This window comes from Pyrgilauda ruficollis, unplaced genomic scaffold (assembly GCF_017590135.1).
Source record: "Pyrgilauda ruficollis isolate IOZ18807 unplaced genomic scaffold, ASM1759013v1 scaffold40, whole genome shotgun sequence".
NCBI lineage: Eukaryota > Metazoa > Chordata > Aves > Passeriformes > Passeridae > Pyrgilauda > Pyrgilauda ruficollis.
Window position 1 is genome coordinate 4,416,318 of NW_024525490.1, and position 27,547 is coordinate 4,443,864.

The window sequence follows — 27,547 nt, forward strand, 5'->3', positions numbered from 1 at the left end:
ATGCTGGTGACGTGAAGGCTGAGCAATCTCTTTGTCTCTTTAATGGGGGTCAGAGAAGGCCCAGTTCATCTAGAGATGAACCCCTTTTTTTCATTCTCAGTCAAAAAAGACTGAACAAAGGCATCTGTTTCCCTTGAGATCTTTTGATGGAAATGGAGGTATTCAACACTGATACCCAGAAGGAGATCAACATTTGTGCTGTCTTGGAGACAGACAGGAGAGCAACACAGAACTAGGAGCAGCTCAAGTTATTTGGGACAGCCTTCTTAGCTGACCTGAGGGTAGTGGCTTCTTGGAGATAAATTGTTGCCAAGCTGTCTCGGAAAAACTAACACGTTTTCTCTTTTATGTGGTTGGGTTTTCAGAATTTTGTGTTATAATGCTTTCCCTTTCTAGTGCGTTAAAAAAAGTAAAGTAGGTCTTGGTTGATGATTTTTAAAATCACAACACCTTTCAGGCACCTGCATTGTTTATACCAAATTTCCACCTTATGAGTTTCATAACCCACAAATTCTCACCTAAATTAATGTCTTTTTTTTTTTTTTTAATCAGTGAATTCTGTTTAGGTGATGAACTGATTAGGAAAAAATCTGCCAAGTCATAAGCCCAATATTACTCCTACAGCTATCATAAGACCTTAGATCATTCTCCTACATTATCTAAATTATTATTTGCCTTCTTTATCTAAAATTATATATAGGGTCATACTTAACTTTTCCTGCAATGTTCCTCCCTCAGAATGAGAAAGTAAGTGTGATTTGTGCAGTTCCAAAAAACCCAAATGGATGAGCAGATGATTTGTGAAATGTAAATACCTCCAGGAATGAGTGAGAGAGGAAATGAGGGAAATGTGCTGCTAGTTTCTTTTTAGTAATTTGTATTGTTTTCCTCAAAGTAAAGCATTCACTGGAAATAATAATAAAAAAAACCAAAAAACAAACTAACAAACAAAATGGAGGTACCTTTGTATTCAGAAGAATAGCATTTGTGAAATTTTAGCATCATTTTGTTATGGCATGTATCAAGTAAGACTTGTGACTTCCCTGTAAAGTAAGAAAATAAATAAGTGATATTCTCTCCTTGTGAAATCCTTCTCTACGACCAGTGCATTTTAAATGGAGGAGGTCTGAAGGATACTCTTTGAAACATAACCAAACAATATGCCAATAATTTCTGATACCTACTGTCTTCCTTTTAAGTAAAGCTAGTGTTTGCCCAGGCTATGATGTGTGAATGGTGTTATAATCAGTCTCAGAATTTTACTGAGTCAGAGCCTTTAGAGAGAATGTTGGGCATATGTACCTGTATAATCTGAAAAAAATCATTGTGTGCAGGGGCCAAAAGTATGTCCTCATTACCCTTATTCATCTATGATTTACAAAATCCCAAGTCTACAATTACAATTACTAATAAATGACTAATTACAGTTACAAATAGAATTACTTCAGGTCCATGTAATTTTTTACTGCAGTTAAGTAAGTAATTACTCAGTTTTATCTGTTCATGAAAGATCTGCAACAGTTACTTGAGAAATCAATAGCATTTCTAAAGTCAACATTCATAAAAAGACCCCATGAGAGAAAGTTGATTCTGTTGACTGCAGTGGTGACAGGATTTTACCAGCTGGATCCGTGCAAAGTAACAAAACTTCTTGAAATTTGAAATTCTGTGAAAATGTCAATATGGTCCAAAGTTCTGGTATACATTGCTCTTAGTCTTTATTTACTTAAGGAGTGTTCCTGCTCAGAAGTCAACAACAGTATTAATCATTGATAGGTTCTACCTATAAGAGGAAAATGTACCCATTTTATGAAAGTGTCCTTGTACTACAGAATTTATGTAAAGGATTTTACTGTAAACAAAAGCTCCAACCTAAATGACGTTATCATGACAAAGCGATGTTCTTCCAGTTAAACACCCTCCTCACTGGACCCTGAATAATCCTGTAATGATTCAGCTCTTGCATACTGCCCAATAGCTTTTCAGCTTGTAAAGAAGATTCCAGCTTGTCAAAACACGGACCTAATGGAAGTAGAGGGAACTCCACTGGAAACACTCCCACTCAAAGGTCAACTTTATGCAAGCACCTACTTTCTCCATTTGGCACTGAGATAGATCTTTCCAGATGTGCTGGGGAAAAAGACAGTGCTGCTCCTTGTGCCTTCCTTGGAGACGGACACATGGTCTCGTCATGTGTCACATCACAGATGTACTATTCACTTTTTGCTTTCCATCTTGCACATGTTTGCAGCCTTGTTCCCCAGACAGTGGAGCTGGTGTAGACTGGAATGGCAGAACATTGCTGCCCGTTCCTCTCTGGAGTAGGGGTCTCACTGCCCTTGGTTTATTTTGACCGAGCCAAGGAGTGCAACCCTAAGCTTTCTCCATAGACTTACAGCAGTTCATTTAGCTGAAAATTTAATGACCCTGAAAATTAACATTAAATGTAGGAATGACTGCTGTTTTTACTAAAGGAGTAGGATTTTCAGGTGTTAGTGGTGATAAATTCTTTAACCACTAAATTGGATGGGCCACTGAAACAGTAAACTGTTGCCTTCTGATATTTATAAATAGAAAGGCCAGTCCAAACAATGCACACTTCTAAAATCTCAAATAAAGCCTTTAAATATCAGCAGACAAACTTTCTAATTACTTTATACTTGAACAGTGCTTTATTTTTTTTTTCTTTAAGATTTTGTATGTTCAACAGGAAGTTTATATTGCAACAGGTATTTGGGCAATACTTTAGTCAGCTTCAACTATATCTTCTTGTTTTAAGTAAAAACTTTCAGTTATAGCCTATTGACTTAAAAAGGCATATTAGGTCACCATGCTGTAACAAGGAGAAAGCATTAAATGCATTTATAGAATTTTATTTGTAAGGTGATTGCATAAAAATAATTACTGTAAATATATTGGTTTTATAAGTTTACATTTAAAAGTCTGAAAGGGTAGTAATATAAGAACAATAAAGAGAAAGTTTGAAATGTCAGTATGTGATTCAAACTACAATTTGAATCTAATTTCACCTGGCATTAAGAAACAGCTGTTGTTATTGGTCCCCTTCAAAGAATGGCAGGAGTTCTGAGAAATAGTTTTAGAGGAAAAGAGCTTGTCTTGATTAGCTAGATAGAACATAATTGTAGGCTGAAGAAGTTTTTTTTTAAATTATTCAATACTTAAGTAATGCATAAGTAATTAGAATCATAGAACCTACTTAAGTAATGCATAAGTAATTAGAATCATAGAATCAGATTAAAATTAGCTATAGTGTTTGACCACTCTTATGAAATGAAATATGTTTCTTTATGGCTAATTAAAATTTCACCACTTGCTGCCTTGTTTTCTTTCACCATGCAAATCTGGGCTGTCATTAAACCTTTCTTAAACTGCTGGAAAGGGAAAATAAATACCCCATAGTCTACTCTTTATGTTAAACAAGTGCTACCTGTAGCCACCCCTCATCTGTCACACATCTTTCCCAGAAATCAACAAGCACTTGTAACCATCCTGACAGTTATCCTATTGGTTTCCCCTGCTTGCTTGACAAAGCAAAATCTATTTTTATTGTGGGGGCTCAGTAATGGAAACTACGTTCCAGATGCAGCCTCGCTAGTGCCCAGCAGAGGGAATAACTTCCTTCAGGCTGCTGGCTATGCTCTAATTAATGCAACTGTATATGAGGCTATCCTTCATCACAACGAGGCTGGACTGATGCACCTCATGTCCCTCTTGGCAGAGCTGCTGCTCATTCAGTCATCCAGTCAGTCAGTCAGTCAGTCAGTCAGTCAGTCAGTCACTGTCCTGTGCCATTGCATGGGTTATTCACTTACTCCATCCCTCCTTGTCTCCTGCCCCGTGCAGGATTTTGTATTTGCCTTTGTTCATGGATCTTCTGCTAGCCCATTCCTCCAGTTTGGCAAAGTCCTCCAGAATGGGAGTCATACCCCTGGTATATCAGTCTCTTTCTCCCTCCAAATTAGGAATGCCCACTGACTTCCAGGACTTTTCAGATCTCTGATGGAGACATCACCCTAGCATCCTCTGAAATACCAACTGGAGCAGACATTTTGAACTGTTGAGTACTGTCTTTGTAGACCAGTGTCCCAGATAGGAACAGGCTGCACTGGTCCACCCTGCAGTCTATCCTACTCCTTGGTTTGGGTGCCAGGCTGTTACAGAAGGCTGGCAAAATCCTTGCTAAGGGGGAGGCAAGCAACACCTGTGTCATGTGAATGCAAGGGTGGCCACATGCTCTGTCCTCCGAGCAGGAGGTTCAAAAAAGAAGTGGAAGGTAGAAAACCAATGTGAATTTGGTGTGTGATTAGTCAAGGTGATGCTTGTCTGTTGAAAATGCTGTGGGCAGAAGAATTCCTCAAGAATGTCAATACATGAAAAATCATTCCTGGTTCAATAAGTAGAGCTGTAAATTAAGAGTGCAGCAAACCAGTGATTAAAAAAACCCGAGAAGTGCTTTATGGAGTTTTCCACCAGTTTTTACAACTCTTCTGGCATAACATTTGCAGTTTCTGTTTTTGTCTTTACTTTGTTTTCACTTTTGATTTTCATTTTTCTATAGGTTTCCAATGAAAGAGGTTCTGTTTAGATATGACGGTGAGTATTGCTATTTTAAAAAAATATGATTACAATCAAAATTAGTATATGTAACTACTTTGGAGTCACTTTATCAAAATTTTCATCATTTTATTTGAAAAGATGATAGGATGCTTTAGGTACACAATTCAGTGTTTGGAAAATAAGAGGCTATATTTGGTGAATGATTTTCTATGAATAATTACCAATGCAGAATAATTCCAATTCTTAGCATGACAGAAGTCACAATAGAATTAATTTTAAGTGGGATTCAATCAAATGATTGAAGTCAATGATTCAATCAAATGGCAGAATAATTCCAATTCTTAGCATGACAGAATAAAGTCACAACAGAATTAATTTTAAGTGGGATTCAATCAAATGGTTGGAAGAAATTGAGGTATACTCTGGAATTAGATTGTGAAAGGATCAGGGAAATAAGATGAATTTTTTAATATTTGAACACATAACCACACTGCCATTAAATGAATGGCCTGCTAGAGTTAAACAATACCATATTGCAAATAATGTAGTATGCTTGAGAGCTGACTTAATGTAGTACTTATCAAGAGAGACCAGCAAATAGGTGATACTGAAAAGGCTGAAAAGTTCAGTGCCTTTTTTTTCCTCTTTCCTTGCTTCAGTCTTCACCAAAAAAAAAAAAAAAAAAAATATTAATTATGACTAAAAGTTTATTTTAATTATTATTAAGAATTTGACAGTAGGATCATGGAGAGAGAAATGGAAAATGACACCTGAAGGAATACTGGGGTTAATTGGAGTATTCACAAAGGAACAGCCTAATGAAATTTACCCTTAAAATACTTAATCTAAGCAATTTCTCAAACACTAGTGATTAGGAGGATGAGTAAATTCCCAGGAAACTGGAGAAAGGTAAACACAATGTTCTATCTAAGCAAAAGAGGAAAGGAAAATCTAAAGAATCACAGAAAATTCAGTCCTAACAGCATTTCCAAGACACTGGAACAAAGTATTAAACAACGCGTTTGTGGGCATCTAGAGAATGGTAAGAAGATAAGACTATGTGCACAGAGACACGTCAGAAACAAATCCTATCAAGCTGATCTCATTTCCTTCTGTGACAGCAAGGCAGATACAAGGATGTGTTTTATACAGTGTATCTTCAATGTAGTCTCACATGACATTCCTAAGCAAGCAAAGCAGATATGGACTAAATTAAATTCATATAAGGTAGATAGGTACTTGATTGGAAAGCAGAACTCTGGGAAGATTTTTTTGCTGCCTGAGTGGGAGAACATCTCAGTGACTTCCAGAATGCTGTCTTCTAGCTCTAGCACTATAATACTTTGCTGTTAATTTCTTTCTCAATGGCATGGACAATAGGCTTACCCAATTTATAGATAATACCCCCTTGGGAGGATTTGCAAGCAGCATCAAAGCCAGGATTTTAATTTAGAAAAATTCACTTACATTAAAAGAATGACTTGAAATAAATATGATACAATTGATTGAAGAAAAATACGAAGGAAGAGAAATATGAAAAAAGAAAAAAAAATATTAATTATGACTAAAAGTTTATTTTAATTATTATTAAGAATTTGACAGTAGGATCATGGAGAGAGAAATGGAAAATGACACCTGAAGGAATACTGGGGTTAATTGGAGTATTCACAAAGGAACAGCCTAATGAAATTTACCCTTAAAATACTTAATCTAAGCAATTTCTCAAACACTAGTGATTAGGAGGATGAGTAAATTCCCAGGAAACTGGAGAAAGGTAAACACAATGTTCTATCTAAGCAAAAGAGGAAAGGAAAATCTAAAGAATCACAGAAAATTCAGTCCTAACAGCATTTCCAAGACACTGGAACAAAGTATTAAACAACGCGTTTGTGGGCATCTAGAGAATGGTAAGAAGATAAGACTATGTGCACAGAGACACGTCAGAAACAAATCCTATCAAGCTGATCTCATTTCCTTCTGTGACAGCAAGGCAGATACAAGGATGTGTTTTATACAGTGTATCTTCAATGTAGTCTCACATGACATTCCTAAGCAAGCAAAGCAGATATGGACTAAATTAAATTCATATAAGGTAGATAGGTACTTGATTGGAAAGCAGAACTCTGGGAAGATTTTTTTGCTGCCTGAGTGGGAGAACATCTCAGTGACTTCCAGAATGCTGTCTTCTAGCTCTAGCACTATAATACTTTGCTGTTAATTTCTTTCTCAATGGCATGGACAATAGGCTTACCCAATTTATAGATAATACCCCCTTGGGAGGATTTGCAAGCAGCATCAAAGCCAGGATTTTAATTTAGAAAAATTCACTTACATTAAAAGAATGACTTGAAATAAATATGATACAATTGATTGAAGAAAAATACGAAGGAAGAGAAATATGAAGAGAAATATGAAGGGTACAGACAGAAAAAGAATGACAGTAATACTGCAGGTGAGAACCTGAAGGATTATAGAGGAGGAAAAACTGAACCTGAGTAGAAGAGGTGATGCTTTCAGGGAGATGTTGAAAGGAATGCTTAGAATATGATGAAGATAATTACTCTTTTTTTTCACTATTAGTGCAAAATCAGTGGCATAGGATGTGGGAAACAAATGGGAGATTTAGAAAAGATGTAAAGGCTTCAGCATCTTCACACAGAAGATAAGAGTGGAAGTACAGCAGTTTCTCTCTTCATAATGGACTATTATAAAGGCATATTAGTCACTTTTTCATCTTTCCTATGAGTAGGAGAAAAAGAGATGGGTCTAAATTTCAGGGATAGAGATTTAGTTTGAATTTGAACAGTTAAAGCTTTGTGAAAATTTAAGGTTCTAAAAGCAGTTTGCCTCAGGCTGCTGCAAAGACAGGAAAGCTTCTCACAAGATAAATCTGATCTGCCAGCTCTCATCTTTCCCCACAACTGTAGGACAAAGGAGGTGGCTGAATATATCTTTTAGGATTTTTTTTCCCGTGAAACTATGAATTCTGTTTTTTAGCCAGATCATCAGGTTGTATAAATTAGGAAAACTAAATGACCTCAGTGTGTGTTATGCATCTTACTAATGTGTATTTTTGGCAAACTGTGTTCATGCAACAATCCTTCTTTTGCAGCCCCAAATTAGGATCAAGATCTAAAACTGAATTTTCAAGCCTGTTTCTATGTTAAGAAGGAATCTACAGCACCACTCTTATTTAAAGCACCATTTTTAAAAAAAAATATTGCTTATGGTATGCTAGTTGTAAGGCAGTAATAACAATCAAATTGTCTTTCAAGAAATAATCTTATGTACTAGCATAATTAACCTCAGAGATGCACAAATGAATATGCCATTTCTTGAAGTGCTTGCTGATTTAAGAGAAGCCCAATATAACACAGCATACTTTCTTTAGAAATAATGTAAATGTTGAAATTAAATAAAGCTGTATTTTTGTTGCAAAACGTTTTTTTGTGATTCTTGTTTTTATTCCTGCAATCTGTCTCCATGGGTTTCAAATAGCTGAGAACAAATGCCAGCATTGCTGGGAAAGAAATGCTCCTGTGTGCTTTAACTTGGTCACATTTTGCCACCACACAGACACTTGTATTTTGTGAAGTAGTCCAGGGATTATTCACGTTGGTGTCAGCACCCACAGCAGCCAGCAGCGAGCAGCAATTTTCCCCTGCCATGCAATATTCATGGCCCCTTTGACCCTGCCAGGTGCAGAGTGCAGGCGGAATTATCACCTGCACTCCTGGCACACCAGGAAGAAATGCCGCTTTCCAGTTTATGCTGCTGGGTTTTTGATCTTGTGCTGCTTCCACATGATGTTGTACACGCCTGGAACTTAAAGATTTTGCTTTCAAAATGAATTATGAAAATGCAAGGAAGCTGGTTGTCCATGCTTTCATGAGCTACCTGAGTTCTCCCCGGTGTCTTGGTCCTTTGAACCACAAGTCACCCTTCAGGTGACTCTGACAACACCCTCAGGACCTTTGCATCACAGCCCTGTCCCAGAGTAGATCATCATGAGGTAAAATGTAATGATAAAATGATAAAATGCAGGAGCAATTTATCTCATGATGAATTGTGATACTGTTCGTTTAATGAGAATCCCTGCTGTTTGCATTAAAATTAATGTGATGAACTATTTTATTAAATACTACCATAAGGAAAAACATTAAAAATAAAACCATCTTAAGTGGAATAGTCCATAGGCTACTCAGCCATTTGCCCTATTGGAACTGCTGTTACTTCAATCCAACCTGCTTTTAAGCTGTTGGACTCTGTAGCTGTGAATACAGAAGAAAAGGTCAGCAATTAGTGAGTCTTTCTTTCTATAGGTAATATATAAATTTTAAAGAATCTTGTGGAAAAATTGCTACACATTTAAGGGTGGTGTTTTTTGTATTAGTTTCTTTCTCAATGGAAAAATAACAGAAGTTAACAATATAGATCTTGTGAATGGCATACCTATCAACCAGGTGGTGCAAAAAAACTGAAAATGCATTTTCACTGAGTTCAAGAGTTTGTGGGGACAGAAATCCACATATACATATAGAATAAAAAAGTATAGAAAAATTTTAAAAATAGAAAAAAAATCATACATATAAAAACATCTATAACTATTAATGTGTTAAAAATACTGTAGAAGTTGTAATAGATCTACTCACTAAGGACATAATAGTATTTCTTGGTTTCAGTAAAGCTTCAGTAAAGCTTTCAGTAAAGCTTTTTCCCACTTCCACTGAAGTAGGAAAAATTAATATTTAAAGCCATGTGACCTGTGTGATTCTCAATAACCTTAGTCTGCTTTCCTGCTCATTTTTTTCAAGGCATTTGTATTGTTCTGAATTTGTTCTAACCCCAGATTTCTTTTCCTCTTGAATTTCATTTTTATAGAGCCCAAATCCATTCTAGCACATCTGAGACAATTGTTCACACAGTTTACGTTTAAGTTTAAATTAACCCATGAGATAGACTGAATCCCATAGGTCAAAGGAACACAAACAAGAGAAAGAACTACTGGGATTAGAGGAAGGACAAAGGAGAAATCCTTTTGTTTACCTCTGGGTTTGTGATTTTGTTCATCTGTGTGCACTTTAAGAAAGAGTTTCCATCTCTCTTCAAAAAGCTTCCATCTATGAATGAAAATTGAGATTTTATTGGCAATTAGTTTCTAGAAATTCTGTCTTGGGAAACCAATGGAAAAAGTATTAAGAGAATCTTAAGGAGAGATTATAAAGAGCAAAACAACATTAAAAGTGATTGCTTTTTCTGTAGTACTAAAAGATTAATGGGTGCTGCTTATTCAATAGTGTAATATATTTCGTCCAGGTTCTGACGCCTTTACCCTGATTTTAGTAATGATTTTCTGGTAAAATACACATTCCCAACAGGATCACAATAGTTGCATATCTCTATGAGGGCTATGATCTCCTTTTTGCCTCAACTTCTCTTGCAGTCTGACATGCCATGTTCACCCCCCTCGGTGCATGCTCGTGATGTTTCTTTTGTTGCTCTGTGCTATAACTCAAGCTATCAAGAAAATGACTTATTAAAGGTGGACCAAGTGGTCAGAAGGGAAATATGTCCGGCACAATAGGTGTATTTGGACAGTGATATACTTGAGAAAATCTGGATGCATCAGAATAAAGACAGCCCTTGGTCCCAGGGTTCAACTGGCTGGCATCCAAAGCCTGGTTTGGTCCAGATCTGTGGTCTGAACTCAGTTTTGATGAGAAAAGGGCTTAAACCTCGGGGACTTCACAAGCTAAAGCTATCCAAAATGAAAAAAAAAAGTAAAAACACAGGAAGAAGGAGTTTGTTAGGATGGTAAGAGTAGCAACTCAGGGATAGAGAAGGAAAAAAAATCTATACCTTAAGGTATAAAAAAATCCTTGAAAGTGACAGCTAAGCAACTCTGAGGATCAGCCTGTTAAAAGGATTAAGATACAGTCTTACTAGAAGCAGGTGAGGGAGCTGGGGGTGTTTAGTCTGGAGAAAAGGAGGCTCAGGGGAGACCTTATCACTCTCTGAATACCTGAAAGGAGTTTGTGGCCAGGTGGACTATCAGTCTCTTCTTCCAAGTAGCAAGTGATAGGATAAGAATGGCCTCAGTTTGTACCACAGGAGCTTTAGATTGGGTGTTAGGAAAACATTTCTTCACTCTAAGGGTGGCCAAGCATTGAAATTGGCTGCTGAGGTTAGTGGTGGATTCACCATGCCAGGTACTGTTCAATAGGTGTGTGGACGTAGCACTTGGGGACGTGGTTTAGTGAAGAGCACAGTAATAGACCAGATGATCTTAAATATCTTTTCCAAAATTAACGATTCCATGATTCTATGAATCTATGACTCTAAGATTCTCTGGTGGAATCAAATGAAGATCTGGATGACGAAGGAGATGAACACCAATATGTGCATAATTTGCAACACCAGCACAATAGTTTCTGAGAGCTCATACTGTCAATGAAATACAGTACAATGCTTGTCTCCTTCATCTCTGACTGGTTGATGAGGTTTGGGATTGGCAAATTCACAGTAAACATTACCTCTCTGAACCTAAATGTAGCTATGCACAGGTTAATATGTTCACAATAGTCCACACTGATGGCATAATGAAGGTGGCATGTAGTCTATATTGGGATGCCAAAATTTCTGCACCTGATTTTGTTTCTTGAGAGGTTCCTATTCAGGTATGAGCCACAGTGACTGCTGCTACCTGTTCTGTAAGTCCTAATGAAACACCATTTAGGAGAGCCCCTGCAATTGTATGACTACATGGACACTGTGGTGGTTCATGCACAGGGTCCCTCACCCTTCACAGGGCTGAGCCCAGAGTGGGCTGGCCTTGACATGGCACAAGAGCGTGGCTGGCAAGAAGAATGAGATGGCACCTGCTTCCTCAAGGCTGACCAAGTGATGCAGCTGGCACAGGAAATAGGCTTGGTCAATTGCTGTGGTGAGTAGAGCAAAAAGGCTGTGAGGCCATAACAACCACATAATAATAATAATAATAATAATAATAATAATAATAATAGTAAACCATGTAATGTATATTTGTAACACCTATAAAGTAATTTCCTTTTACCTGTGGTTGTTGACTCTCAAGTCTTGGGCATTCGTGTGTGTGCATCTCCCTGTGTGAGGAATGGGATTTCATTAACATGCACAATTTGGGTCAGTTGCACTTCCTCTACCTCTGGCCCTAAATCTGTTTATTCAAATATCTGATGAATTGGAAGAACTGGTGTCAGAGAATAACAAGTCACACTGTGACAGGACAATGAAATTTGTCACTTAATTGATCATATTCTGAGTTACATGTAGCTTGGATTAACATCATAAGACTTGAGACAGGCAGCCCTGAAATTTTAAATTAAAAGTGCTACTGCTTGCTACCATGCCAACAACCCACAGCAGTGAGCTGCAGGCTCTTGCAAAACAGGGTGAATGCACCCCCATTCCTACACCTGCTGCAAACATACAAAGACTGAATTGACAGTGAGAAAATCACTTTAACACACAGCTTGTCTCTGCATAAACACTTCTAGGAGCTAGTCATTCACAATTTGGGAGGATGATTCTGCCATTAGTACAAGATGGAGACAATATATTGTGGGATAATACTTTTGTTGAAGCAACTTTGCCTAGAAAACTTTCACTGCATTGCAACCATTAATAAAAAAGAGGAGTAAGCATAAAGTACTGTGGCCATTAGAAATCAGTGGTGCATTCTGTGCCAGGAGTCACCAGCTAAATTTCCATTTGAATTCAACAAATAGGATGGATAGTATCATTGCAGAGTTTAAACTGGAGATAAGCAATTACATGGATTCTCTGATGCATTGAGTTGTGCCTCCTGGCAAATGACTGACCTGGGGTCTGGCATTGTGATTTCTTCCTTGACTGGCTGAGTGTCCCTTCATTTTTGTGGCATAAGGTCACAGTACTGCAATTCCCCTGCACAAGGCTGGACTCCAGTCTGCTTGTGGCAGCCAGTCTGCTTGTGGCAGAAAGGAAAGCTGCAATTCCCCTGCACAAGGCTGGACTCCAGTCTGCTTGTGGCAGAAAGGAAAATGTCATGGTTATCTGATGGGGTGGGCTCAGCTGTCCATCCTGGGAGTCTCCTTCACACCAGGAGTCTTGCCAGCCACTGCTATCCTACCCTTCTCTGAAGGTGATGAGATTTTTATGATGCCCACTAGGGTCAGTCAGACAAATTAGGACAGCTTTTGAAAGAAAAGCTATGAAATAACCCTGGTGCAGCTTTAAAGAGATTCTTGGACAGTTTAACATCTTTTTTGTTCTTGTTGTTTTTTGTTACTCCATCAATCATTCAGTGCTATTAATATTTGAATTTCTGCCAAATATGTGCTGTTTCCTGAAGCTCAGGGGCAAACATCAAGAACTGCTGAAAGAGGAACTAGACAAACATTTTTGCACTCAACTGTGCCAACTAGAACTAGTACTAGGACCCTAACTCAAAATCTTACAACAGCTGTTATGCTTGGAACAGGCTAATCTTCAACAGAGAAAAAGGACCACATCCAGCTGTTTCTAAATTATTACAGATAATTCAGTGCATGCTTTCACACAGTGAAGACAGAGCTGCTTGGCTTACAGAGGAAAATGCAAAAAAAAAAAAATCTATTTGCTGAAGCACAATGGAATAGTTTTGTGGGTTTTTTAAGGTTTGAACAGAAACCATCAAGTGGGAAAAAGGGTTATATCAACTTTGTTGCTAAGCAAAGGTGCTTAGAACACAGGTTGATTTTTGTGCTCCTTAAAAAGAAATCTAACTCCTGTGTAAATGAGCTGAAATGATTTCCAAGCAAATTCCTTGCCTCTGGTTTATCATCAGCAGGTCTTTAAAATCAAAAAGATATGCTTGTTCATTTGATCTGACTGACAGACATTTACCACACATTCTTTCTTATGCTTCCAGAGCAAGGGGATAACTAGATAAAAATATTTCTGAAGATTTGTAATACAAAGGAGATTTGAATTTTCTAATGTCAGTGCAAATCAGAGGTCATTTTCTTGGAGCTGACAGAACTGCACAGACGTAAAAAAAAAAAAGATTAATTATAATTTCCAGAGAGCACTTCACAGTTTCCATGAATGTATCCTTTCTCATCTCCCTTATATTTGTTGCATCATTGCAGTCAGTGACAGAATTAAGGTTTTCCAAATTTTTCTACTATGAACAAAACAAAAACAAACAAAAAAAATGCAGAGCAAATTTAAAGGTTAAGATTTATGTACCTTTAATGTTACTATGAACAAAACAAAAACAAACAAAAAAAAAATGCAGAGCAAATTTAAATGTTAAGATTTATGTACCTTTAATGTGATGGACAGTGATTGCCTATTGCTGACCTTGGCCTCTCTATCTTTCACACAGAAGATTGCCTGCAAGAGACAAAAATAAAATTGTGTGGTCAGAGGTAATTTTTCCCTCATCTGCAGCTCCTTAGTTGTGACAAGGACAGTGTAGGAGGCAGGTCCAATAAAAGCACTGCTGGCAAGAAATTGTATTGAAGACTTCAGTATTTGGATTACAAGCCAAAACATACAAACATACACCCACCTTGCCTCTTAATGTCTCTATCATTTATGGCAATGCATCCACACTGGCTATGCTTTCAAAAGTAGCTGCCCTTTGATGCTGTGCCTTCCCAAGGCGCCCAGCTGAAGTCACAAAGGGAAAAATCTCCTTAATTCCCTAGAAAACAACCCACCATCAACTTCTCCAGGTTCCTCTCACTTACTAAGAAATGGAGACAGAGGGATGACTGGTTTTTACCTCTGCTTGTTCAGCTTTGGGAATTAAACTGTCTTGTTCAGATCTGAAATTGTGTGTGGGTTTTTTTATTTCAGTTAAGCCTTATGTGCTATCTCTGGTAGAAACTTCAAAGTTCTTTGGTACTTTTTTCTGAATCTTTTTTTGGCAACAGTACCATGTATATTTCTTTAAGCCCTCTGTTCAAAAACCTGGAGATTACAAATCATGTAGCAAAGGTTGTTAGACTTATCCTTGATATCTGCTTTTTTTTTCTTTTTTTTTTCTTTTCTTTTTTTTTTTTTTTTTGTGGATATATAAATACAGACATTTACTTTTTAAATAGGAATGAACATTTATCAGTGGGTACTTATTATGTTAATTAGAATGACTGTCAAGCTGATTTTGACTACAGAAATGCAAACCTTAAAAGAATACCTTTGAGTAATCGTTTATACTGAATATCACCTGATTTTTTTTTTTTTTTCTGAATTTGCCCATAGTAAAACAAGTGAAAAAAGTGAAGCATATAAGGCTAAGATAGATCACTGGAAACAAAATTGAAATGGGAGATGCAGGACAAGTTTACTGCAGTGATGTCACCCTGCTTATCAGATAGGAAAATTTAGATGAGATACAATCTAGATGTTAAAGGTTTTCTAATCATGTGGAGAACATGCTGGTTATAGGTACACAAAAAGAAAGAGAGCTTCCATTGACACCATGTACTTATTCTCACTTTGTTTTGATTTTAGAAGTCTGAAGTGTAGAAGTAAAGTACTGGATTGTGTATATTTTGTATATGTTGAAGCTTTGCTATAACTTTCTCTCTTGCAAGAGATCACACCAAAGTTTCATAATGATGAATACACAGTTGTGGCTCTGTTTCCAGTACCTCTGTATCTTGGACAAATAAATCAGTTTACAACACATCTGACTAATAATTAACACATGCAGAGTCTTCCTGGAAAACTGTAGTCTGCAGCTTTCAGTTCAGATTTCTTTCAGATTGCCAACTGGAGGTATTACTTCCAGAGTAAATGAATATTTGCTGAGAAAGTGAAGAACAAAAAGGCTTCTAGAGGCACAAGAATGTGGCACAAAATTCAGATATTGCTCTTATACTGGATTGCCAGTGAAGTTTCAATGACAAAACGTTTTGATTCTAGAAGAAATTTCTCCCAGGCACTTTACTCTGTAAATGACACTGGTTCTGCTAAGTGGAACAGGATTAAAAGGAGTCTGTATCAGGGGAGTTCCTGCAGGATACGCGGCTGTTGCCCAGGAAGAGATGATGACTGCAGCTTTACCATTGTCTCCAGAGGAGCTGTATGTTACTGTGACCAGTACTGCACCTCGGGCTCTCCCGGGCCTGTGGACTGCTGTACTGACTACTGGGATGTCTGCAACCACCCCGCGGAGCCCAGCAGGTCAGAGCAGCCTTGGCCGCCTTCAGCAGGGGGTAAGTAGAGGGAAAATGCTCAGCTGGCTTTAGTGCATCACAGTGAAAATATACATAGAAGTAAAATCCTGAAAAACTAACTAAAGTCATAGTGGGCAAAGACACTGGCATGAAACGAGTGAGAATTATACTTGCTGTTATTTCTTTGTCTCTAGGATATGAGCGTTGATTTGATTGTATTTCTCTTGGACAGAACCTCTGTTTTATTTGAAACTTCTCAAATAACCTCATTGGGTCAAAATTAGTGTAAACTGAAACATTTCAACAGGGTTTCACAGATTAACGTGAGGCGAACAGCAAGCTCTAAATATTTGTATCCATTAGTGCAAACAAATCATCAACAAAACTGAGGGTTATCCTGATAGTGCCCTGAGTGTTCTGCAGTGCTTTTGATTCACCATAGCTTTCCTATAGGACACTCTTATTCTGGCAACAGCTCAGGCACAGGACTAAATGAAGGGACATGCTTAGAACAAGGAGTAGGTGAAGGGATGTGTTTAGAACAAGGATTTGTGGCATATTTTAGTTTCTTACTAGTTAGTTTGCAGTGCAAGTGCCGTCAGGATTACTCTAAACTAAGTCTAATTATTTTTAGCACTAAGAATTGCAAAAAAAAAAAAAAAAATTTCAAACATCTGGTCCTCCCTTGGCTTGTGGATAGGCCAAATCTCTGCTGGTGGAGAAAATTTGGTATTGTGGATTTTAAGACTTTGTAGCTTCTTACTGTAAGTACACCAAATCTGTCCAAAGATGTAGAGAATGTACCAAAGTTTAAAAAGCCTAAAATCAATAAAATACTATGGTGATATTTAAAAATCAACTGTCTCTTTGCAATAACCTTGCTGCTTGCAGTTCAGCACTCAGAACACAAGCTCTTCAGGAGGCTTGCTCTTAGGTATGCAGCCAAAATCTGATAAGTGGGAGTGACAGAAATGAGGCAAAACAAATTTGATTTTCCACAGTGTTTCTAACCATTTAAAAGAATGTTCTAAGGCTCTATGTAAATAAAATTTCTTCTCATTTTTATTCGGTGCAGTGGTGTATATTATTTTTGACATGAGATTTTTGTTGTAAGCTCTACTTAAATGTGTAGTTGTATTTCTGCCCAGAGCTGAGAGCTGGTGAGTCTACTTTGGCAAACTGTCTCATGGAACTGAATCATTACAAAACCTGCAGCAGTTTGCCACATGGCCACTGCCACAAGCCTACCTCTGAAAGGTAGGAGTGTAACAGAAGGTTTAGATAAGGGAACAGGTGAGGGGTAATCTTTTTACTGCTTTCTTAATCCAATTTTTTTGCATTTTTGTTCACTGTTTGTAACTCCTAACATAACTGCCAGGGGTAGCAATTATATTTACAGTACCTTTGCTTGTCCTATAGATGATCTTATACTGTTTTTTAATATGTAATCTTTAAAAAGATGGAAAGTCTGAAATTTAAAAAAAAAATCTCATTACTGTATATTCATTATATAAGTAATTTAGAGGGTAAAAGATGAATAACAAAGCCAAAATAAAGCAGGAGGAAAAAAGGTAACAAACAAAACCGTCTCTAAAGACTCCTTGTAGAACTGGAATATCTGAGGAATTGGAATGAAAAAAAGGAGAAACAAGTAGGACTAAATGCCTGAAGATTAAGCAAATTAGGAAGCATCATTAGAAATGACACAAGTATGTTAGCTGACTTTTAGCAACTGAGACTACACTTCTGCCTTAGGCTAGGAATTATTTAAGCACTTGAAGACCACATGCGCCAAAGTACTTTTTAGCCAGATCTTGATCTTTTGGTTGCCAGAGGTTTTACTCTCAGAGCCTCCTGAGTAATAGTTCTTTAAATAAACCAATAAAGTGAAGTGTTTTACATGGGCTGGAATGTATAGCAATAAAACTGCTCAGTGGTTTATTTCTGCATCCCCACGTATTCACTGATCATGTACAGCAGAAACAAACTACACTGTGACTTCTTCCATGTGTGTGCACCATGCTGGGGGTCAGTATTGGTTTAAATGTATGGAACTGCTTTGACTCTGCATTTATAAACCCAGCCTTCAGTTTGTTTCTTTGGTTTTCATGTGTAGTTTCAGAAGAAACTGCATATTCCTGCCTTAGATACCAAACGGAAGTTCAAAGTCTTTTTATTATAGTCATATTTTAAATTCTGTTGTTAGAAGAACTTTTTGAATTTTTATCTCAGGACTTTATTTATTATTTATTTAATATCTTTGTTTCAGTTATTCTGATGATAAAAAAGCCCAGTGAAAACACACACTCTGGGTCTCACCCTGTTGGTGGTGTAAAAGTGACATCCAGTGAGTTTGCTGATTGCTTTTACATGACAGATGTGATCTGACCTACAAAGGAGTAAAGCTGGAGATATTTCACTGACAGAAGTACTCACACCAATGCTGGGGATAAATTAAATAAGAACCATTAAGGGTATATGAATGTTGGACTGTGAATGAAGTCTCCATTTCTCAAATTATCTTCTTTCCATTGATGATTTTCACATCATAAAATCTCATTCACAAAGTCATCAATCTGCATCTTCAAATTAATTAATTTCCCACTTAATGCATTAATATTCCAACCTGATACATTCAGAGCCAGACATTTGCTGTATTCTCATGTGTCCTTTAGCTTAGAAAACTCTGTTGTCTCACTGATGTCTCAGGCACTACTCCTGGCCCACAAAATATTAACTTGGCTAGGCTAAAGAAACTGCATAGTGTTAATTTTCAATTCCCTAAGCATACATCATTATAAAGCTGCTTCTGTACTAGTCCAGGTTTGCATTTTATCTTGGGCACAGGCAGTGAGCCCTGCCAGCAGAGCTCCAATGAGGGTCTGTTCCATCTCTCAAATGCTGCGTCAATACTTCCTTCTCTTGATACTTTTGAAATAATCTGCTTGATCCTCCTTCCAGCTACTGTCTGATGCTGACTTAGTCACATACTGTGACTAACTATGGCACTTTGGTAATTTGCTTTGAGAATTCTGTGAAAAATACCTCAGCTCTTAGCTGAAGTTGGATTAGAGCAGACACTTTGGGCCTCAGACTGCCTGGGCTGGATCTGTTTTACCTGTGCTACCTCCCAGAGCCTGATGAATTAAGAACAGAGAATAAAGGTATTTATAGTTAGTAATCACTTAATAATCACCTAATAATCACCTCTAGTTCCCTTCTGCACTTTGTTATGTAATCATGTAGGGCTCAGAGTGCGTGTTTCTGTGCTGGCAAGGAGGGAGGCGCAGGCAGCTGAGGTGGGGTGTGTGTACCTGGGCCTGGCCTTCCTCGCGCTCCTGCTGGGGAAAGGCAGGGCACCGTGCAAATTCGCAAGTCAACACCATATTAGAGCTTCTTGGAAATGGAGAAGGGAGTCCAAGCCCTCTCAGCAGGGGAAGAAGCATGGCTCACATGTCAGAAGAGGCTGGAAAACACAGCCCTGTGTGATAAATACCCAGTGCTCGTTCCTGACTCAAGGAACGAGCACTGGATTGCTGGAACTCCATCCTGACACGATGCAGGCGTTCTGGATCATTCTTCCACTGAGCTTTGACAATTAAATGCACTGATGAAATAATTTATGTGGAAGGTACTGAAACACACAAAAAAATCTTTTCTCAGTGAAGTGTTGCTAAATAAAAAAAAAAATGAGAGGGATTTTTCTGGAGAACTCATCCCTCAATTTGCGTTTCATGGTGGGTTTTGAAGCATACATTTGCCTTGAAGTGCAATTGATCTCTCTGTTTTTCAAAGAGGAATTAATCTGGCAAGGAAAAAGAATTTATTACAATACTTTTGGAGTACTCACTATTTTTTTAAATCCTATATCTGTAAAATCTTATTTCTATTTTAATTGCCAATTAGAAAATAATTTTTGTTAGAAATATTTTCTTTTTAATATTGGAAAATAACTTTCTTTGAAGAATTTTTTTATTTATTTGTAAGATAGTAATTCTTCAGTGGGTGTTTTGAATCTGATGCTGAATTTATTTACTATGAATGATGATATATTTTCTAAAAACATAAAATACATTGAACTGCCTTCATTGCTTGGACAAAACTGGAACCATATTGCTGACTTTCAACTAAATAATTGAAACATGCTGCATAAAACCAATTAATACAATAGTAGAAGAGTTGTCAGTAATTCACTTGAAGAATTATTTTATTTTCACACATCTATATGTTATGTTGGCAGGTTGTTATAAAGATGGCCGATATTACGGAGAAGGAACAATAATTAAAGACAACTGCAATTCCTGGTAATGTTTCAGAGAACTGCAAATTGAATTTTATCTAGCATATGTCATGAAACAGGAATTAAGGTAGAGAGCATCTTTAAATTCATATTAAATATGTAATCAAATCAAAATGACTGCAAAAGTAGTGCTAAGTATTAAGGTTTTGTGGAGGTAGATTACAGTCAATTTAGAAGAACAGCAAGAGGGAAACTGGAATTTCTAATCAAGATATGAGTATTAGACTATTCAAATCTCTTCCTCATGGGCCTAATTCTGTTCCTGCTCAGTCAAACCTAAATTGAAATGGTTTCAGTCTAGACCTGGGTATTGACCTGAATGCAGATCAAACAAATATAACACATATCATTAAACTTTATAGAATCCTTCCTCCTTGGTGTTTTTTTTTTTTTTTTAATGAGTTATGAGAACTTATATTGACCTGTAAGGAAAGGATTTAATACATATATATATATATATATATATTTATTTATTTATTTATTTATTTATTTATTTATATTGAAATGGGTGAATTGTTTGAGCACCCCTTTCTCTGCCTTGGGGCAGGAGCAGACAGAGCAAACAGGGGAGCTTTGCTGTCAGCCCTGGCTGTTGGCTGCCTGGGCTTTGCCTCTCCAAAAACCAACCCTACCTTGGAGTAGGAATCCCAGGGCTCCAACCCCACCCAAATAGGGCTGGAGCTCCCACTGTGCTGACTTTAGCCCAGGGTCCTTGAAGCACTATGTCTGGGGCCACAAAACCCTTTCTGGGTTTCCAGAGTAAAACTTCTTCAAAACATCACATTTTTTTCAGGAATTCAACATCAACATTACATTCCTTGGTTTGATCTCACAAAGATGGAAGCAAAATGTTTCAGAGATGACCTCTCTCACAAACTGTAAACCTTCCCACCTTGTTCCAACTCATTAGACAGTGAAGTAGGAAGAAATGACGCTATATTTTCATAAAGTCTTTGTGACAATTATATTGTTCACATTTTTCCCCCCCTCCATCTGCCTTCTGCTGTTAAAATGCATATTTTTCCTTTGACAATTCTTTTTTTTTGTTTAATGATATTCTTGTCCTTTCAGCAAATGTTTCAACAGTCTCTGGAAATGTTCAACAGACGTGTGCCTTGTTCGCCAAGACTTAATTCAGCACATCAATTCTGGAGATTTTGGGTGAGAACTCTTTTATTTTAAAGTTTTGTTATGCATCACAGTATTGCTCATCCTGTGTATGTGCAAATTACAAGGTATGCAGTCTTTCCCACCCCTTATTTCTCCAAATACATTACAGCAATTTGACAGTAAGTATGCATTTGTGAAACTTTCCAAATCACTGGCAGATTATAAAGCTTTAAATGGAAAGATACTGAACATCTCATGCTGGTAAGAGAACATCTGCTGTAAACATCTATCTAAAATATTTTCCAAATTTAGAACAATTTCTTTTCTCTGAAAACAAGATTTGCATCATCTTCCCCTATTCTTCATTGTGTTTATTACTTGGGATAGATATTTAAAGTAATTTTTTTCTGCTCCCTTGAGAGCACTGTTCCATGTAACAGGACTCTATGTAGCATTGGAAGTGGAGAAGATGGGTGCAATGGGGATCAAGTTATCAGAACTTGGAGGCCTTGGTGTTTTTCTCACTAACAATCTCATTCCCCTGGCTAGTGCACAGAGATTAGGGACCCCAGTACTAGATCTGTGCCTTGGGAGCCTGCTGGCTGTTTAGACAGAGATACAGGGGCAGTCTCCCTAGGATCTGGGGTGCCAAATTTGCCAATGAAGCCTGCCCAGATTTCAAGCTGTCATGAGTGCTGAAACATTTTGTACTTCATGGGAGGCATTTAAAGCAGCTGAATTAGGATAAACAACCAAGCTGGGCCCCTGGAGCCTGAACCTGTCTCTTGTCAGTGGTGACCAATGACATCTGCCACAGGGTGACAGGTGAGATATGACTCCACTTCTCCCTGTGCTTGCACTTTTCACTGACCACAGGGAGACCAAGAGCAGTCAGGCTTCTTTGGGCAGCATGAATCTCTCTCCTTGTTCTTCTTACAAAAGCAAGAAAGGAATGGGTAAAGAGAATGCTCTCTCCCCTGTCACTCAGCCCTTATCCAGTAGTAAATTTCAGTGTCTTCCAAATGTGTATGGCTGCAAGCATGTTTTTATTGTGTTGTGCTTATAGCTTGCATGTCAACTTTGCAATCTGAGTCGGGTCACCTGAGAGTAGCAAGGGAATACTTAGAGAACCACAGGGAACCACAGTGGCTATTGGTATAAAACTTGGGCAGAAGGTGTCAGCTGGGCTTTTTGCTGGGTTCAGCAGTACCTCTGTGCTGGTGCACCAGAGCTTGGAGGTGCACTGCAACTCACAACACGAGGCTGCTGGCTCTCTGTGGGAATAGGGGCTGGAGCATGATTTGAGCATAGTTTCAAGAGAACAGCAATGTTTTGGCTGGGTGTCTCGTTTGCCAATACTGCTCTGAAATATTGCACACTCACGTCCTGCAGGCTGATGTGTGCTGACCCCAAATCACCACTATTCATACACTGCTATGTTGCTCCATCCTGCTTTTGTCTGCAGTGGAAAAGCCCATAGCAAATATTTTTTCATGCATACTGAATGCAAGTTTTTGAAATGCAGTTTCAAAAATTTATTTCTGGATTCTTTTGGTAATTGTACTCTTGAATGAGCAATGTGTTAATTTGAGTGTTATCTCTAACCTGGGTCTTGCTTTTTGGTTTTCATCTCTGAGGAAGATGGAAAGCTGAAAACTACAGTCAGTTCTGGGGAATGACAGTGGAAGAAGGTTTCAAAAATCGTCTGGGCACCTTCCCTCCATCTCATTCTTTGCTGAATATGAGAGAGGCTCCTGTAAGTGTCATGTACACTTGTTAATTTTTTAAAATAACTTTATCACATGGAAAGATAAATGTGGACAATTATAAGAGTATGATTCAGGGTTTTGTCACTAAATGTTTCCATGTTGAATATGATGTTTCTGGCCCTATTGACAGAATGTCTGGCCCTATTGACAGAAATCAAACAAGAAGGAGCAAAAGAAAATCCTAATCCCTGTGAAGCTCTGCAGCAATATTAAATTATCATTGTAGCTCACTCCCTTAAGAGGGCTCTATATTAATTCTCTCCATTTGCTAATTATTGCACACACAGCTGTATCCACAGAAAAATACATCTGGACATAGTTCATTAAGGTGAACAGCTGAGACTAAACAGCAATCTTTGACAGAAGCTGTGAAAGCTTTTTTTGGGTTTTGAACAAATGGACAGCAAAATTATGGGAATCATTGCAAAATGAAATGGTTCTCTACTACCAGCTTTCTAAACCCCTTGGCCATGGCAATTTTCATGACAACTAAATTAAATTTCCTATAATTTATTTATGCTGAAATTAGTTTGGCATCAAAGCAAATACACTTTAAGTTATGTAGGTTGGTTAAGCAATTTAAGAAAGAATACAAGTTATTGAATCCAGAGTGATTTTTCCAATGCTTTGGATCAGTTACTTAGTTTCTTTCTTAGAGGACATGATTTATGGAATTCACAGACCAAAAACCCCCACCTAAATAGCTCACCAGAGTGAAATTAGAAGTAAAAGTATAAAGAGATAGATCCAAGGTTTGCAAAAGTGTTAAGTATAACAGGTGTTTATCTTTGCCTTCAATAATATAGCTCAGGCAAGTGATGCCATTTCTTTATCTATTAGAAGTCAATTGCTGATACTTGTTCATGTGTTGTGGTTTTCCTACAATCAAAAGAAAACTTTCCAAACAATATTAAAGGTGGTAACATAAAGAGCAGTTCTTTAATGAAAGCTTTCAGGTGCACAAAATATCTTTGGGCATGCCTATTATGGGATTTCCACAAATTTTGTAAGTTTAACTAATTAAGATATCTAGCAAGTACATCCTATGGGAGATCAGTTGCCCTGGTAACCCCCCTTGGGCCTGCCCCTCGGTGTCTCTCCAAGGGGTTCTCAGCTCTATATTTTGTTGTGTCTCCTGTGTGCTGGTGCAAATCAGGGTATTCTTGTTAGAAATGCTTTTCTTGAAAATAAGACTATTTATTTAAACAGAATATCAAGATGGTGGTATAAATGTGTGAGAAAGGGTAGTCTACTGTTCTGAAGTGTGAGAAAGCATGAAAAGTTATACAACTGCATATTAAAAATCTACAAAGCTGCAAATATATATATAAAGCTAAAAATCTTCAGGCATCAGTGGCAGAAGGATTTGCACATTATAGAAGGCCCTGTGGTGGCAGAGTGCAGAGCTGCCACTTGAATGGGTTTTAGGGAAAGAGGGCATGGCCTCTGTAATAATTTGAGCAGTCCTAACCCTTTTGCTTGATTCAGACCATTCTTGGTTACAAACATTTGCTGCCTGTGCCAGGTAGCACAATGGTGAGGCATTGTGCTCAGGCCCACATTGGCCAACTCAATCAAAATTACACTCTGAAGGGTTGCCAGAGTAAGAAGTGGACAGGAATTAAGCTTTGGAGTTTAGCCATGTAGGATTTTCTGGACTACTCTTGGCAGCCAAAGAAGGATCATTTGATTTGAAGATGGCAGGTCAAAATAAGACAATGGCATAAAAGAATTTAAGTACATTTAGTAGGTGTCTGCCTTAAGTAACCAGTGAACTGCACTGAGGCTCAAAAGAGTTTGACTGATTTGTTGTTTTTGGCATTTTCCTTGAGGGATACATGTGAAGCTTATATAGCACAGACAAAAAAAGGACGTCATGTACCCCGCCCAGAGATTGACATCTCCATTGCTAGGTATCTAGCTAGGTGAGACAAATCCCACCTAGGAAAACAGGAAAGGGGAAGGTTTGAAGACATTCTTCATGATACTTCATTTCCTCTGTTCAGTTTGTAGTAACTGTTTCCTCAGTGGTCCTGTATTACATCCTGCTTACTGAATCATTGTTATTAAGCTTCCTGCAGCTACTTTAACTGCTACACTTCTTACAGCCTTTGTTCCATAGATACATTTCTCAGCCATATTTTCTCTGTCTGCTGTTTTACAAAATCTGTGAGCCACAACCCAACTCCCTTTAGCACTACCAGACACCCAAGGAGATTCAGTGCATTTTTCTCCAGAAATCCGACTTGGCACATTCATGCATTTAGCCATCATGAGACTTCCTTACATGCTGCTGGAATCAGATACCTTTCACAGGATTCTAGGAAATCTTTCTACTTACAAAAGCTAAAATATAAAATAATACTCTCTGTATGGCTTTCTCAGCTTCTGCAACACTCTTAGGGCAATCACAAACTTCCTGAAGTTGCTCATAGAGCTTTTAAAAGTTCTGCTTTTAATGAAAGACCATACCTGCTCAACAAGGTGATACTTTTGTCTGGAAGGGAAGTTTGTCATGATGGTACGTTAGAACACCCAAAAGGCAATGATATGGGCCAAGAACCAAATCTGCAAATCTGAACTGAGGACCCTCTGTTGCACAGTATGGCTAGACCTGAGTATGGACCAACAGCTAAATGCATTACTAAACCTGTTTGACTCCTGCCAAGCTGAAACTCCTCCATCTGAGAAGGCATTTTCACTGCAGGAGACAGTACAATCATTCTTGAAGTTCCATGTAGCACGAGAATAATTGCAACATCTTTAAAAGCATTGTGCTGCACTTTTGGTGGTATTCTGTCAGCACAAGTCCTGGCACGAGGTACATTGCAATGGTAAGGTCTGCACCCCCAGCAACAATGTGTGCCATCTTACAAGACAATGAAATACGCAGTTCAGTAATAAGGCACCATTTTCTCATTAAATACCAAGAAGCTGGTGAAAACAATTGGAAAGTAGACAAAGTAAAACCTCTGTTCCACTGGTATATGGCTTTTCACAGTAAAAACCCTCAGCAGTTGTAGTTGTCTTGCAAATTGAAGGTCATTCGTGCACATTTGGTTTTCACAAAGCAAGTGATGTCCAGGATCTTTTTGCTATATTAAAAAAAAAAAAAAAAAAATTGCTTTTCCTCAGGGAAACTATTTCCACATTTGCAAATTCAGTTATCTTTGTCCTTTTTTCTCTTACTGGTCATCTATCTTTTCTGAAGAAGTCATTGTTGATATTAGAGTGCTCTTTTATGTCCTCTTACCTTCCTGCTTTGGTCAGGCTGCTAACTTCACTGCAGAGAGTACATAGAAAGGTTTAAAAATAGTTCACCAGTCATTTTGCTGATTGCCTTTGCTGTCTGATGCTGATCCATGGAGCATACATTGAGAAACAGCTGTCTAGACTTGGTATTTGCCACAGACCAGCAAGACCAGCATCAATATTAGGGTAGAAACTTTTTCAGAAAAAAAGCCAATGTTTCTGGCTACAGAAACATTTCTGTATTTCTAAATGACAAGGCTGAGGGTTAATGAGGAATTTGCTCTGGGATTTACAATATGAGGCTAATAAATACATTGACAGTAGGTTAGGAATACATAAAGCAATACATTGTCAAGACTGGAGATCTATTTAGAATTTTGCTTTTCTCATTGGCCTTATTTGTAATGAGGCATCATAATGAGCATTATAAACAGCCATTACCCACACAATTGTGCTAAATATTTGCCAACATTTGCTTTTTTATTGGTTGGTAGTGAACAGACTCATCATATAAAAGAAATTCTATTTGTCTGGGATTTCTCCTGTATGTTTCATCTTCAAAGTAAATCTTGAGCTAGTGCTTACTCACTAATAATGAACATAATGATAATTTGTCAAGTTGTTATTTAAATTTGTTGCTGCTTCCTGAGTGTCTCTTGATGTTGCAAGTCCCATGTATATAAAACTCTGAAAAAAACAGTCTTTGAAACTGATTAAGCAAAATAATGAGATTAATATTTTAGCAAGGTTTAAAAATTTTTTGGCCTTGTACAGGTGGAGGTGAGACTCAAAATCATTGAAGTGACCTAACAGCTTGCAGTATTTCTTCATGGATTCAGGACTCACAGCCTGCATCTAACCTGCTCAGCCCAGAACCAGGGGGGCTGGAAAGCACACAGACTATCAATTTTCCTGTTGGGCTGTATCCCAACCAAATGTCAGATACAGACCTGAGATACGAGCTTCCTTTTTCTTCACCCACTTTTTCTCAGCTGGGGATTCTCTGTGGCAAATCCGAGTGTACAAGTTGGATGGAGGCACTGCTGTTTCACAGTGTACACAACAAAGTGATCTTGGTACGGGCAAAGGGCTAAAATTTGGTTCTCCAAAGAGTCCCAAAATAGTTTGAAAGAAATGGCCTCAAATGTTTAAATAATCTTAGCAAAAGGTATGTTTTATGATTATAATTCACATAAACAATTTAGAAAAATGGTTTAGGAAGAATTTAAACAGGATAGAACCATTGTGCTTCACAACTCAGCTTGCTTATGAGAAAGAAGCATCAGTGAGTGTTTTGCTCAGGAGCAGATTATCTTGCTTTGTAGATTGTATTTCCTTCTGGAACAGAG

The 27,547-nt window shown here is 37.8% G+C and overlaps 2 protein-coding genes across 10 annotated transcripts in view; both read left to right on the forward strand.

The window, feature by feature from the left end:
- The window catches only part of LOC121358864 (muscular LMNA interacting protein), a 102,930-nt gene extending 94,912 nt beyond the window's left edge, over window positions 1-8,018 (forward strand). For all 9 annotated transcript variants that reach the window (XM_041477396.1, XM_041477397.1, XM_041477402.1 and 6 more), the window contains 2 exons: window positions 4,580-4,614; window positions 7,691-8,018. In XM_041477396.1, coding sequence (XP_041333330.1) covers window positions 4,580-4,606 — 27 coding nt within the window. In that variant the 3' untranslated portion in view covers window positions 4,607-4,614; window positions 7,691-8,018. The remainder of the gene's footprint in view (window positions 1-4,579; window positions 4,615-7,690) is intronic.
- Window positions 8,019-15,436: 7,418 nt separating this feature from the next.
- Window positions 15,437-27,547, forward strand: part of TINAG (tubulointerstitial nephritis antigen) — a 39,720-nt gene continuing 27,609 nt past the window's right edge. Inside the window, exons 1-4 of the mRNA XM_041477482.1 lie at window positions 15,437-15,806; window positions 20,008-20,071; window positions 21,139-21,228; window positions 22,819-22,933. Coding sequence (XP_041333416.1) covers window positions 15,437-15,806; window positions 20,008-20,071; window positions 21,139-21,228; window positions 22,819-22,933 — 639 coding nt within the window. The remainder of the gene's footprint in view (window positions 15,807-20,007; window positions 20,072-21,138; window positions 21,229-22,818; window positions 22,934-27,547) is intronic.